The sequence below is a fragment of the Physeter macrocephalus genome, chromosome 21 (genome assembly GCF_002837175.3).
Source record: "Physeter macrocephalus isolate SW-GA chromosome 21, ASM283717v5, whole genome shotgun sequence".
NCBI classification, from domain to species: domain Eukaryota; kingdom Metazoa; phylum Chordata; class Mammalia; order Artiodactyla; family Physeteridae; genus Physeter; species Physeter macrocephalus.
The window spans coordinates 78,521,897-78,537,706 of NC_041234.1; the positions used below are offsets into that span (position 1 = coordinate 78,521,897).

Below are 15,810 nucleotides of genomic sequence, written 5' to 3' on the forward strand. Positions count from 1 at the left end.
TTTTTAATTGAAGTATAGTTGATGTACAATATTATATGTTACACAAATACAATATAGTGATTCACAATTTTTAAAGATTATACTCCATTTATAGTTATTATAAAATATTGGCTATATTCTCTTGCTGTACAGTATATCCTTGTAGCTTATTTTATACGTAATAGTTTGTACCTCTTAATCCCTTACCCCTATATTGCCCCTCCCCTCTTTCCTCTCCCTGCTGGTAACCACTAGTTTGTTCTTTATATCTGTGAGTCTGCTTCTTTTTTGTTTTATTCACTAGTTTATTTTTTAGATTCCACATATAAGAGAGATCACACAGTATTTGTCTTTCTCTGACTTATTTCACTTAGCATAGTACTCTCTGGGTCTGTCCATGTTGCTGCAAAGGGCAAATTTTCATTCTTTTTTATGGCTGAGTAGTATTCCTGTGTGTGTGTGTGTGTGTGTGTGTGTTTGTGTATCACTTCTTCTTTGTCCATTCATCTATTGATTGGCACTTGGGTTGTTTCCATGTCTTGGCTATTGTAAACAATGCTGCTCTGAACATTAGGGTGCATGTATCTTTTTGAATTAGTGTTTTTGTTTTTTTCAGATATATACCCAGATATGGAATTTCTGGGTCATATGGTAGTTCTATTTTTAGTTTTTTGAGGAACCTCCATGCTGTTTTCCATAGTGGCTATGCCAATTTACAATACATTCCCACCAACAGTGTACGAGGGCTCCCTCTTCTCCATATCCTCGCCAACATTTGTTATTTGTGTTCTTTTTCATGATAGCCATTCTGACAGGTGTGAGGTGATATCTCATTGTGGTTTTGATTTGCATTTCCCTGATGATTAGCAATGTTGAGCATCTTTACATGTGTCCATTGGCCATCTGCATTTCCTCTTTGGAAAAATGTCTATTTAGTTCTTCTGCCCATTTTTTAATCAGTTTGTTTGTTTTTAAATTTTTTTAATTTATAAAAAATTTTTACAGTTTAAAAATTTTTTTAATGTTTCAAAAATTTTTTAACATTTTTTTTTTTTGCCACACCACGCAGCATGTGGAACTTCTCCAACCAGGGGGACCAGGGATCGAACCTGTGCCCCCTGCAGTGGAAGCATGGAGTCTTAACCACTGGACCACCAGGGAAGTCTGGGTTGTTTTTTTGATGTTGAGCTGTATGAGCTGTTTATATAATATATGTTGGTTATTAACCCCTTATTGGTCATATCATTTACAAATATTTTCTCCCATTTAGTAGGTTGTCTTTTCGTTTTGTGAATGGTTTCCTTTGCTGTGCAAAAGCTTTTAAGTTTAATTATGTCCCATTTGTTTATTTTTACTTTTATTTCCTTTCCTTTAGGAGACAGATCCAAAAAGATACTGCTACGATTTATGACAAAGATTGTTCAGCCTGTGTTTTCCTCTAGGAGTTTTACAGTTTCTGGTCTAGTCTGTTCATTTTGATTATGAGACTCTTTTATTTAACAATCTACATTGTCAAAGATGCAAATGAATCTTAGATTCTGGTAGTAAACACAATGTGGAGACTTTTTAACCTCATCACTTTCATAAACTCTGTGTATCAGAGATCCAGAACCACCATATTTATATGTTAGTTGGAAATAATTCATCATCATTAATCCTTGCAGGGAAAAATACCATAAATTGAATGTTTGGGAAATGCTATTATAGTTTGCTATTCAAAGGATGCTAGCAGTTATAGCATCTCTTTAAAAACTTTGATAATATCATATATGCTTTTCTGTACCTTTTTAAAAATTACAAATAGCTTTTTCCGGGAATAGAGAGGCTAGTCAGGACTTAGGAAAAGAAGGGCTGTTGCTACTCCTCAAAGGATTCAATAGACATTAGGGAACATACTAGTTAGTAATCATACACTTGTAGACCGTATGCTGAGTTTTTCCACCTACTTTATTTTTATCTGCCACTGTTATCACAAATTATACTTATGAGTTCACCTTTCCTCACAGAGCAGTAAACAAGCTTGAGATCTTTAAGCTTGAAAATAGGCCTTGGTGCTATTTCCTAAATTCTAAGTAATCCCCTTAAACTCCAGCAAGGTCTTATCAGCTGTTGTTTTACAGCCTTATGATTTAGAGCATACAGCAGTAGGGTTAGGGCAGAGTGGATAGGGACTTTGCAATGTGCTTAATATCAATATTCTCAACAATTCACCTAGGTAATTCCCTAAAGAAGAGTTCTAGTATATCTCTCTACTGCTTAAAATCAGAGACCACTTTTCTTAGTTTCCTATTGGTCCTGTGACAAATTACTACAAATATGGTTGCTTAAGACAACATGAATTTATTATTTTAGTGTTCTGGAGGTCAAAAGTCCAAAATTAGTCTCACTGGGATATAGTGAAGATTTTGGCAAGGCTGATTCCTACTGGAGGCTGTGAAGGGTGAATCCATTTCCTTGTCTTTTTTGAGCCTCTAGAGTCTGCCTACATTCCTTGGTTCATGGTCCTTTCCTTGCATCATTCCAAACTTTGATTCCATTGTCCCATCTCTTCCTTCTGTCTTTGACCTTCTTGCTTCTCTCTTTTAAGGATTCTGTACATACATTTGCCCATTTTCATAATCCAGGATAATCTTCCCATTTCAGAATCCTTGACTTATTTACATTAGCATGTAAGGTAACATACTGACAAGTTCCAGGGATCAAGATATTGACATCTCTGGAGGGGAGGGGCATTATTCAGTCTACCATACAACTTACAGTAAAGGCAGTGGTCACAGAAACAGTAAAGCAAGTTCCAGTTGGGTAGATACTGTGGTAAAACAGGCTATTCATGTATTTTGAGTTTTTAGTATTATATGGACATATTTGACGGACATCCATCGAGTCATCACCCATGAGTTCACACAAGGGTGTATTATAATAAGGTGAAAACAGATGGACGTCAAACTCCCCAGGTTTCCTTTCCAAAGTGGAGTTGTGAAATTTTACCATTCTGTACATTTCACTTCACAATGAACTAAACAACTTGGAAACCTGTTCTGTGGTGGACTTCCTGTACATATGATAGAGGTTCATTTTAACTTTCTCTTTATCATGATAACCCTCTGTTGTGGGCTAAATTGTTCCCCTTTCCCCAAATTCATATGTTAATATCCTAACCTCTTATACCTCAGAATGTGATTATATTTGGAGACAGGGCATTTAAAGAGGTGATCAAGTTAAAATGAGGCCATTAGACTGGTGTCCTTATAAGAAGTGGAAATTTGAACACAGGGAGACATCAGACATGCATACGCACAGAGGAAAAACCACATGAGGACACAGCAAGAAGGTGACCATCTGAAATCCAAGGGGAAAGGCCTCCAGAGAAACCAAACCTGCTGACACCTTGATCTTGGACCTCTAGCCTACATACCTGTGAGAAAATAAATTTCTGTTTAAGCCACCCAGTCTGTGATATTTTGTTATGGCAGCCCCATCAAACTAATACATTCTCAAACTTTTATTTATTGGCTTGGCATCTTACATCAGTTTGGGAAAACAGAAGACCCATGTTTATGGTTCACATATAGAATTTTGTGGACGTTTCTTTAAAATTCCAAATTTTATAAATCCTAGCAAACCAATAGCCCTTTTTCAGTATTATATCCAATTCCAGTGTGGTAGTGTGTATACATTAACTTTCTATCTGCTTTAGATGGCAGAATAAAAAAACACTGGGTGGGGTACTTTCACCTTTACCAACAAAAAATATTATCTCCAACAAACTAATTAGTCTAAAGATTTTTAATGGGGTGCTTCTTAGTTTGGTCAGTGATAGAAGCACATAAAAGTGTAATACTCTCAGATTTAAAATCATAGTGTAAACTGATATGATTTATATAATCAACAGAAAAGACACCCCAGTGTTCTGGAGGCATTTGTATACTCAGCAAGTATTTATTAAGCAATCTATTATGTGCCAGGAACTGTTCCTAGGTCCTGGGAATATAGCATAGAAAAAATAAAGTGTCATCCTCATAGAGCTTACATTTAGGGATAACGGGAAACAGATAATAAGAAAGTAAATATATAAAATATGTAATGTAATATTAAGTAGTGATAAATGCTATGGAGAAAAGTAGAACAGGGTATGAGGATAGAGGATATTGGAAGGGAGGATACTATTTTGGATGAGATAGAGAAATTCTCTGTGAGTAAATAACATGAAAGAACTGAGGGAATGGAGCATGAAGCTATCTGCGGAAGAAGTATTCTCGGCAGTGGGAACAACAAATGTAGAGCTCCTTGGGTAGAGATGTGATTAGCTTATTCAAGAAACAGCAAGGAGGCCAGTGTGGCTCAAATGTAAGCAAAGAGGGAGTGGTTGGAGAGAAGTGTAAAGTGGTAGCCAGGGGCCAGATCTTGTGAGATACTGTAGGCCATGGAAAGAAGTTTAGATATTATTCTAAGTGTTATGGGAAGCCATTAGAGGATTTTGACAAGGGGAGCAGTGTGATACAACTTATGTTTTTAAGGGATAATCCTGTCTGCTGTGTAAAGAATGGACCCTAGGGAAACACGAATGGAAACAGGGAGACCAATTGGAAGCTGGGAAGTAATTGCAATGGTCTAGGTCAGAGATGATAGTGGCTTGGACTAAGGTGTTAGCTGTGGAAATGGTAATAAGTGTCCAGCTTTGGCATATATTTTAGAGGTAAATCCAATGGATATTATGAATGGATTGAATGCAAAGTAAGAGAGAGGAATCAGTGATGATTCTGATGCTGAGCAACTGAGTGAATAAAGCTGTCATTCACTGAGATGAATGAAGACTGGGAAGAGCAGGTTTTAGGGGGAATGTCATGAGCTCAGGTTAGGACATGTTGAGTTTGAGATGCCTTTTATATGTGTACATGGAAATGAAAAGTAGGCAGTTGGATATATGTGTCTCAGAATGTTGAAAGAGTTCCAAATTAGAGATAGAAATTTGAGAGTCATCAAGGTACAGATGGTATTTAAAGCCATGAAACTGGATGAGATCACTAAGGAATATAGATAATGTAAGTAGTAAGGGGAGAAGTCCAAAGATTGAGCTCTGGGGCATTTCAATATTGAGATATAGGAGATGATAATGAACTAGTAAAAGCAAAATCAAAAAAAAGAAAGCTAAGAATGTGCAGTCAGGAGTAGCCAGTAAGGTAGGAGAAAAACCAGGAGAGTATGGTATCCTGAAAGTTAAGTCAAGATGTTTCAAGAAGGAAGTTTTCAACCCTGCCTAACACTGCTGATAGGTAAGGTGACAAAATATCCCTATTTTCCCAGGAAAGTCCCAGTTTATGCCTGTTGTACAGAAATAATTGTTAACAAAATCCTTTTTCACTCTCAGAAATGTTCCAATTTGAATAATAAATTGTATGGTCACTAGGATGGTAGGTCAAGATGAGGATTGAGAACTGATTATTGGATTTACCAACATGGACATCATCAGCAATTTTGACAAGAGCAATTTCAATGGATCAGTGAAACTTCATTGGATGTTGGAGATGAAAGATTAGCATGGTTTCAAGAGAAAAGGAGGAGACAGCATTGATATGGTAACTGAAGACCACAGTTTTAAGGAATTGTGTAGCAAAAGGAATCTGAGAAATGGGATAATAGCTATTGAATGATATGGGGTAAAGAGAGAATTTTGTTTTTAAGATAGGAGATAGTACAGTATGTTTGAATATCGATGGGAATATTCCATGAGAGAGGGAAATTTTTAGGATAAAAGAGAGAAGAAAATTTTGGAACAATGACCTTGAGTAGGAGAGTTGGGATATCATCCAGTGGACAAATGGAGAGCCAAGCTTTAGATAGCAGCATGGACAGTTCATTCAGAGAACATCAGAAAAGGCAGAATTTATGGGCACAGATGCAAGTAGATATGGCAGTAGGAGTTTGTGGAAGTTCTCTTCAAACTGCTTTTATTTTTTCAATGAGATAAGAAGCAAGGTTATCATCTGAGACTGAGGAATAGATAGGAGGTAATCGGGGTTTGAGGAGAGAAGAGAATGTATGATGTATTTTTTAATAATATATATGACATAAAATTTGCCATTTTAACTATATTTAAATTTTTCAAAAATTATTGGAGCGTAGTTGATTTACAATGTTGTGTGAGTTTCAGATGTATAGCAAAGTGAATCAGTTATATGTATACATATATCCACTCTTTTTCTTTAGATTATTTTCCCATATAGGCCATTACAGAGTATTGAGTAGAGTTCCCTTTGCTGTACAGCAGGTTCTTATTGGTTATTTATTTATATATAGTAGTGTGTATATGTCAATCCCAGTCTCCCAATTTATCCTTCCCCCTTATCCCCTGGAAACCATGTTTGTTTTCTACATTTGTGACTCTACTTCTGTTTTGTAAATACGTTCATTTATACCCTTTATTTTAGATTTCACATATAAGTGGTAGCATATGATATATGTCTTTGTGTCTGACTTAACTCAGTATGATAATCTCTAGGTCCATCCATGTTGCTGCAAATGGCATTATTTTGTTCTTTTTTATGGCTGAGTAATATTGCATTTTGTATATATGTACCCATTTTAACTATTTTAAGTGGATAATTAAGTGGCATCAGTTGCATTCATAGTGTTGTATATCCATCACCACTATTTCCAAAAACTTTAATCATTTGTTATGAGTTGAATTGTGTTCCCCCAAAAGATATGTTAGAGTCCTAACATCTACAAAAATCAACTCAAAATGGATTATAGTCTTAAACATGTGACCTGAAACTGTAAAACTGTTAGATAAAAGAGTAGAGGATGACAAAACTAAACAACAACCTACTGAATGGGAGAAAATATTTGCAAATGATATGACCAATAAAGGGGTTAATATACAAAGTATATAGATAGCTCATACAACTCAGTATCAAAAAGACAAACAACCCAATCAAAAAATGGGCAGAAGACCTGAATAGACATTTTTCCAAAGAAGTCATATAGATGGCCAACAGGCACTAATCAACATTGCTCGTCATCATCAAAGATGCTCAATGTCTCTAATCATCAGAGAAATGCAAATCAAAACCACAATGGGATATCACCTCATACCTCATCAGAAAGACCACAAATAACAAATGGTGGCAACGAGTGGAGAAAAGGGAACCATAATACACTGTTGGTGAGAATATAAATTGGTGCAGTCACTATGGAAAACAGTGTGGAGGTTTCTCAAAAAACTAAAAGTAGAACTACCATAGACCCAGCAATTCCACTCTTGAGTATATATCCGGAAAAAACAAAAACTCTAATTTGAAAGATACATGCACCCCAGTGTTCACCACAGCAGTGTTTACAGTAGACAAGACATAGAAGCAACCCAAGTGCCCATCAACAGATGAATGGATAACGAAGATGTTGTACAAATGGACTTACCTACGAAACAGAAACAGATGCACAGACATAGAGAACAGACTTTTGGTTGCCAAGGGGGAGGCGAGGGTGGGGGACGGATGGATTGGCGGTTTGGGATTAGCAGATGCAAACTATTATATACAGAATGGATAAACAACAAGGTCCTACTATAGAGCACAGGGAACTATATTCAATATTCTGTGATAAACCATAATGGAAAACAATATGAAAAAGAATGTATATATATGTATAACTGAATAACTTTGCTGTACAGCAGAAATTAACACAACACTGTAAATCAACTATATTTCAATAAAATAAAATTTTTAAAAAGATGTGGTATATATATACAATGGAATACTATTCAGCCATAAAAAATAATGAAATTTTGCCATTTGCAACAACATGATTGGACTCGGAGGGTATTATGCTTAGTGTAATAAGTCAGACAGAGAAAGGCAAATACTGTATGTTATTACTTACATGTGGAATCTAAAAAATAAAACAAATGAGTGAGTATAACAAAAAAGAAACAGACTTACAGATATAGAGAATAAACTAGTGGTTGCCAGTGGGGAGAGGGATGTGGGGAGGGATAAGATAGGGGTAAGAGATTAAGAGGTACCAACTACTATGTGTAAAATAAATAAGCTTCAAGGATATATTGTACAGCACAGGGAATATAGCCAATATTTTATTATAGCTATAAATGGAGTATAATCTTTAAAAATTGTGAAACACTGTGTTGTACACCTGAAACATACAGTATTGTAAATCAACTATACCTCAGTAAAAAAAAAAAAAACAACATAGGTGAAATCCTTGATGTTGGTCTTGGAAGTGATTTCTTGGATATAGCACCAAAGCCACTGGCAACAAAAGCAAAAATAGACAAGTGAGACCATATCAAAGTAAAACGTTGTGCACAACAAAGGAAATAATCAACAGAATGAAAAGGCAGACTAAAGAATGGGAGAACATATTTGCAAACCATATATCTAAGGGACTAATACCTAAAATATGTAATGAACTCCTACAACTTCGTAGCCAAAAAAGAAAAAAAAAAAGGCAAAGGACTTGAATAGACATTTCTCTAAAGAAGACCTACAAATGGCCACCAGGTATATGAGAAGGTGCTCAACATCACTAATCATCAGGGAAATGCAAATCAAAACCAAAATGAGATATCCCCTCACACCTGTTAGGATGGCTATTATCAGAAAAACAAAAGATCACAAGTGTTAGCAAGGATTTGGAGAAATTGGAACCCTTAGACACTGCTCTAGGAATGTAAAATGGTGCAGCCACTATAGGGTACAGTATGGAAGCCCCTCAGAAAAACAAAAATAGAATTGCCATGTGATCCAGCAATTCCATTTCTGAGTATATATTCAAAATAATGGAAATTAGGATCTCAGGGGGATTTCTGCTCTCCATAGTTCATTGCAGCATTATTCACAACAGCCAAGATATAGAAACAACCCAAATGTTCATTGATAAATGAATGGATAAAGAAAATGTGGTATATACACACAAGTGAATATTATTCAACCTTAAAAAAGAAGGAAATCCTGCCATTTGTGACAACATGAATGAACCTGTAGAACATTATGCTAAGTGAAATAAGGCAGTCATAGAAGGACAAACACTACATGAGTCCACGTATACACGGTATTTAAAATAGTCAAACTCATAGTGAAGAGAAAATGGTGGTTACCAGGGGTTGGGGGAGAGGAAATAGGGTGTTGTTGAATGGGTATAAAGTTTCATTTATGCAAAATGAATAAGTTTTAGAGACCTGCTGTACAACATAGTGCCTATAGTTCACAATACTGTGTTGTGCACTTAAAGTTTTGTTAAGAAGGTAGATCTCATGTGTTCTTACAACAACAACAAATGGGCACAAAGAAAATTAGAGGTGATAGATATGTCTATTATCTTGATGGTGATGATGGTTTCATGAGTGTATACCTATGTCCAAACTAACCAAATTGTATACATTAAATATATTGTTTTTAATATATCAATTATATCTCAATAAAGCTGTTTTAAAAAGACATCATCATACTGAACATCAAGGATTTCTCCTATGCTATCTTCTAGGAGTTTTATAGTTTCACATTTCATATTTAGGTCTATCATCCATTTTCTGTTGATTTTTGTGAAGGATGTAAGGTCTGTGTCTAGATTCAGTTTTTTGCATGTGGATGTTCATTTACTCCAGCACCATTTGTTGAAAAGACTGTCTTTGCTCCATTGTGTTGTCTTTGACCCTTTGTCAAAGATCAGTTGATTGTGTTTATGTTGGTATATTTCTGGACTCTGTTCTGTTCTGTTCTGATGATGTTCCATTGATCTGTTTGTCCATTTTTTCACCAATATCACATCATCTTGATTACTGTAACTTTATAGTAAGTCTTGAAGTCAAATAATATTAGTCCTCTGACTCTGTTCTTCTCCTTCAATACTGAGTTGTCTATTCTGGGTCTTTTGCCTCTTCATATAAACTTTGGTATCTGTCAATATCCACAAAATAACTTGCTATGCTTTGGTTTAGGAAGAGCTGGTTAGGAAGAACTAGTCTTGAAAATATTGAATCTTCCTATCCATGAACATGGACTATCTCTCCATTTATTTAGTTCTTGTATGATTTCATTAATCAGAGTTTTCTAATTTTCCTCATATAGATCTTGTACATATTTGTTAGATTTATACCTATGTACTTCATTTTTGAGGGTGCTAATATAAAAGGTACTCTGCTATTAATTTCAAACTTCACTTGTTCGTTGCTGGTATATAGAAAAGCAATTGCCTTTTCTTATATTAACCTTATCCTCTAACCTTACTGGAGTTGCTTATTAGTTCCAATCTTTTTGGATATTCTTTCAGATTTTCTACATAGACAAACAAATCATCTGCAAACAAAGGCAGTTTTATTTCTTCTTCCCAATCTGTATTCCTTTTATATCCTTTTCTGGTCTTAATGCATTAGCTAGGAATCCCAGTACAGTTTTGAAAAGGAGTGGTGAGAGGGGGCATCCTTGACTTTTCTTGATCTTAATGGTAAAGCTAGTTCCCAACCATTATGTATGGTGTTAGCTGTGGTGTTTCTGTATATTTTCTTTATCAAGTCAAGGAAGTTCTACTCTATTCCTAGTTTGCTGAGACAATTTTATTCTTTTGCATATGGATATCTAGTTGTCCCAGCACAGCTTGTGAATGGATGGGATTTTCAACAAATGGTGATTGAATTCCAATCAGTGAAATGTAAGTGTAAATGATGTAGGCATTTCTTTACCATGGATTTTAAGAAGCAGGTTGACTACCTCTACTCTTTTTTTTCCCATTTTGCTGGCTAGACGCAGACTACAGTGATGCCCCATCGCATATTTTTTCTGTTTTGAAGAGTTACTTTAACATTCAATTAACTACCAATATTCGCTGGCATTGTGGAAATTCAGGATTTCTTCTCCCTGCAAAGTTAATAACCATGAACTCACCTCACCAGCCCCTTTAGTTCTAGAAATCTTCCATGGGTATTTCCCATGTCCTGAATTTTGATGGTTTTCACACGATTTTTCCATGTGTGGTTGCCACAGTAAGCTTTACTGTGAAGCACGTTAAGTCCCTCCAATTGCTCCATCTAATTTGTCCAAACACTACCCATACCCAGAGTCCTCATCATGTTAGAGTTGAGTACTACTCTAAACTTTAAAGCCATGTTGGATAGGAGGACGTTTTCCTCTCTTTAGTTTATACTTTATAAGTGGGATATGCACACCAGAATATTATAATTTCTTTGCAAACTGTGCTTTTCAGGATAACTTATGAACCTGCCTTTGTTGTAACAGACATACAGTTGAAGGCATATGTTAGAAGAGGCAAAAATAGGAGTCCTAATCCCAGTGCTGCCATTAGAATAGCTATACTCCCCTAATGAAAAGGCATTGTTCCTGGGCTGAGGTCATAGTGCCTGGCTCTGTTTTCCTTCAGCATAAATTCTCTTAAAGAAGAACTCACTCCAAATATAACCTGAAAATATTCTTGGGTCAGGCCTCCCCACGAGTTCTTTAGATGTGCTTTGTCTCAAGTAGTAGACACAGTTTAGATCTTTCCTAGAGGTTCTTCAGTCTCTACTGAAAGTAGACATCTATTGATCCAGTTTCATAGTTTGCAAGAATGCAACCAGCCTGGTTGGTCCCACCTGCAAGGGACTTGAGTTCCTGTGTAAAGCTCCTGAAACTCAGGAATATGAGAATGGATATATTCTATGAATACATAGGGTTTGGATCAACCTTGAACAAAAGGGAGATCCCAGAGGGAAAGTTTGCCTGAGGCACATGAAGGACAGAAGAAAGGTAAATTAAGCTAAATGGGCAAAACTAGGTCCATGACCACGATGACTGAGAGAGACAAGAGTAGATCACTCAAGCTGCACAGGCAAGGGATATGCTAGTGTGAAAGTTCATGTGCATGTATGTGGGAGGTGGGGTGGGTATAGTGCAGCAGCACAGCTGCTTCTGTATCCCAGGCTTACTGGTGGGGGAATTATTTGCGGGGAGAGAGAGACAGGGAGACAGAGAGAACACAAAGCTGGGGCTCTGCTTTTATTAGGGTCCCAGTATAGGGAGCCTAGGGTTTGTCAGGTTGTCTTTATTGGCTAATTTAAAGCACAAGAGCAGATAGTAGTCTCAGGAAGGAAAAGGCAGGATCTCTCAAGGACTCAGTTGTCTAGGTTAACAAAGGCTTTCTGAAAGAGGGAACTAAATGAGTGGGAGTGGCCTAGTTCCTTCTAAGGTCCTTTTGCTGGTAGCTATGTCTTACAGCCTATAATATGATTATTCAAGATGGTTTTCGTTTGAAATGGATGCCTTGGCAATCAAAAGCTTAATGTCAGGGCTTCCCTGGTGGCGCAGTGGTTGCGCGTCCGCCTGCCGATGCAGGGGAACCGGGTTCGCGCCCCGCTCTGGGAGGATCCCACATTCCGCGGAGCGGCTGGGCCCGTGAGCCATGGCCGCTGAGCCTGCGCGTCCGGAGCCTGTGCTCCGCAATGGGAGAGGCCACAACAGAGGGAGGCCCGCATACCACCAAAAAAAAAAAAAAAAAAAAAACAAAAAAACAAAAAAACCCACAAAAGCTTAATGTCAGGCACTTAAACTGAAATCAAAAAGCATAATGCCCAGCACTTACACTACAGAAATTTATATTTCAGAGGCTAGTCAGGGTTACACAGGTGCTAGTGGAGATACTGGAGAGTGAAACTGTGGCTGTTGCAATCACACGAGAATCCATTTTACAAGGAAGTAAATATATTACTTAACAGACAGACATATGTCAGCGTCTTGTTTAAATCTTTTCTTTGCTCTCTGATTTTAAAGATTACACTTAATCTATCTGATATATACACATAAAGAGCTAACACATAAAAAGCTTAAAATAGGACTTTTCTCAGTTCAATAAATGTTAACAGCAATAGTGTCTTCTGTAAATGAATTTAGAACAAATTGTCCAAAAGATATTTCAAAGTCTCACAGTAAAATCAGTCAGTTTTGGTAGATCCACTCCCCTGCCAGTAAATATTTTGAGATCAATATCCCAGCACCTGGAAATTACCAGAGAAGCTTGCATTGGTATGACCATAAACTTTTAGGATAGAAAGCTAAATAAAATAGAAAACACAAGTAAATGTAAACTCAAGAGAACAAAGATTTCTTTCCGGTGTTTTTTTTACTACTGCATCTCCAGTGCCTAGGACAAAGCAGATACTCATATATATTTATTGAATGAATAAAAGGCACCAGACACTTTCAGAAGGAGAAGGAACAGTTCAGAGAGGCAAAGAGATTCATACACATGCACAGATCCCAGAAGAGCTCAAACTCCCTTCTTCTACCCCAGCATTCACCCAAGAGAGTATACTTTGGAACAAAGAAAATCCACAATGCAGCCTAGGCCATTGAAAGAGCACAGTGAAAGACTTTCCTCTGAAAACTGACATCTGTTGTCTCTAGATATAGTATAGAATCATCTCTAGATTTTTTCTCTATCACCTAAATATTGTACAGTTATAATAAATATCTAATAACAAGTAAAAGCTGATAGGAAAATTCATGGTAAGAATAAGGTTCCTTTTTCATCCTGGTAAGCATCCATGATATTCAGTAAATAGGGACTTTCTCCAAGACGAACCTCAAAGATGATTGCAAAATCTCTCTTCTTTAGAAAAGAGAGAAGGCACTTAAGATGGTGGTTATAGTGGTGAGAGATGAGCACCCAAGTTGATCCTCCCAGGGGCTGAAGCCCAATTCAAGAAAGTGAAGGGGAATGGACTTTATCAGGATGGTGAGTGAATTCGGTTCCCACTGCTGCTGTAACAAATTACCACAATCTTGCTGACTTAAAAAAACAAAAACAATAAAATATTATCTTACAGTCCTGAAGGTTGGAAATAGGAAAGGGGTCTCTCTGGTCTGAAATAAAAGTGATACGAGGTCTTCATTCTTCCGAGGGGTTCTAGGAAGAATCTGTCTCCTTGCCTTTTCCAACTTCTGGGTCGGCCTGCAGTCCTTGGCCTCTGGCTTCCTTCCATCTTCAAAACTAGTGATATCCCGTCCACTTGTGGCGTCTTTCTCATGCAACTTCAACAGTGACACTGACTCTTCTGCCTGCCTCTTCCACATTTAAAGTAGCCTTGCCATGGCATTGGCCAAGATACAGCAGTGTAATCTTACTTTATATTCAGCTGATTAGCAATCTTAATTCCATCTGCAACCTTAATTCTCCTTTGCCATGTAACATCACATATTTACAGGTTCTGGAGAACAGGACGTGAACATCTTTGGGGGACCTTATTCAGCTTACCACAGTGAAGGTGCCATTTAGGTGGGTTTTAAAACGGGCAACAGTGCCAGCAGGTTTGTGCTCAACCACAGGTGTGCTTAACCAGGGTTGCTGTTTGCCCCATGGAGCACAGAAAGGAGGGGCTGGAGACTACAGGAAGGATATAGGAGTGCAGGAATCAGAGGATTCAAGGGCCAGCAGGTTTCTGTCTTGGGGAAGTGGGTGCCTGGTGGGGCCTTCTCCAAAGAATGGCTGGGGAAAGTAGACTGGTGTGTATGGCAAGTGTGTGTGATCCCAGTTGGTTCTACTCCCTGCCACATTCCCACCCTGCCAAAGATGATTAGTGCTTGGAGGCAACTGCAAGAGAAGACCCGACAGAACATGGGGAGAGAAGCCAGGACCGGCCCTACCTGGTGCCTGACACCTGGCTATGGGATGAGAGACAGGGAGGACTGTCCAAGCCGGTGAGGGTCCTGAGAGGGAAAAGCCCTCTTTTCTGGGCAACTGCGGGGACGGCGAAATGGCAAAGTGTGCTACCGAGCTACCACTGCGACTGAGAAAATGGCAGTGTGGCAGAGAGGATGACGACACTAGAGCAGACAGGTGGTTTGTTTCCCCAGGCCAGAGGTCTATCTAGGGCTGCCTTCCCTTAGAAGAGGGGCAGTGGCTCGGCCTCCACGGGCGCCGCCTCCCACCTTGCTCCCGCCCGCGGCCCCAGAAGGTGGAAAGCAGACCCGGGAAGGAGGGCCGTCCTCACAGCTCCTCTGCCACTGGCGCCCTGGGAGGATGGCGGGCCCGATGGGGGAGGGTAGGGGGGCGGACTCCGAGCAGTCCCGTACACACACACACACCGGACCATCTGTATCCATCCGCTGCTCCCTCCAGCGCGGCCCCTCTCTACCCTCCCAACCCCGGACCCCACTGCCCACCGCCCGCGGGCCCTACACGCTGCAGTGCCAGAAGTGTGCGGGGAGGGGAGGGTGGTCGCCCGACGGGGGGCGGTGGAAGGCCGGCGTGGCCCCGCCCCTGAGGCTGGGACTCCTCCAGGCCCCGCCCCTTTCTGGGTCGGAACTACGGTGGGCCTGGGAGGGGGCGTCGAGACCATTCTTGCAGTATCCCTCCGCCCCCTTCCCGACACCCGCGCCGCGAGCGGTTGGTGCCGCAGCCTTCGCAGCCCTGCCCGGTTTGGCGCAGCCGCGCGGGGGGCGGGACCCCTTTGCCATTCTGCCCGCACGGTGGGAATCCGAGTGAGGAGCTGCGACAGGAGGGGGAGACCGGCCATCGGGACCCTGCGCCTGCGAAGGCAAGTGGAGGTGCCTCGGGAGCGACGAGCTGCTCACACCATGCCCCGCGGACCCTGGCAGCCTGACGAGGGGGAGGCAGCCGGGTCGGAGCGGGTCCCTGAGAGAGGTGTGCAGCGCCGGGGGACCCCTGGCGCTGAGGAGGCGGCGACCGGCGCGGACCGGGCCCGGGGCGCGAGGTCTTGGCCACAGAGCTTCCCTCGGATCCTGGGGAGGCGAATGGCTCGGCTGTTCCCCGGCGGGCTTTCTGGGCGTCCGCGCCCCGCCGTCGACGGTGCCTGTGCTGGGAGAG

At 39.8% G+C, this 15,810-nt stretch overlaps 1 protein-coding gene across 5 annotated transcripts in view; it reads left to right on the forward strand.

Moving 5' to 3' along the window:
- Nucleotides 1-15,810, forward strand: part of ARMCX5 (armadillo repeat containing X-linked 5) — a 53,204-nt gene that overhangs the window by 33,895 nt on the left and 3,499 nt on the right. Inside the window, exon 2 of one of the 5 annotated variants that reach the window (XM_055081754.1) lies at nt 1,355-1,670. The exons of the other annotated variants lie outside the window; for them this stretch is intronic. Within the exon in view, the coding sequence (XP_054937729.1) occupies nt 1,355-1,390 (36 nt within the window). The 3' untranslated portion in view covers nt 1,391-1,670. Of the gene's footprint in view, nt 1-1,354; nt 1,671-15,810 lie in introns of those variants that run through there. 5 annotated transcript variants of the gene reach the window in all.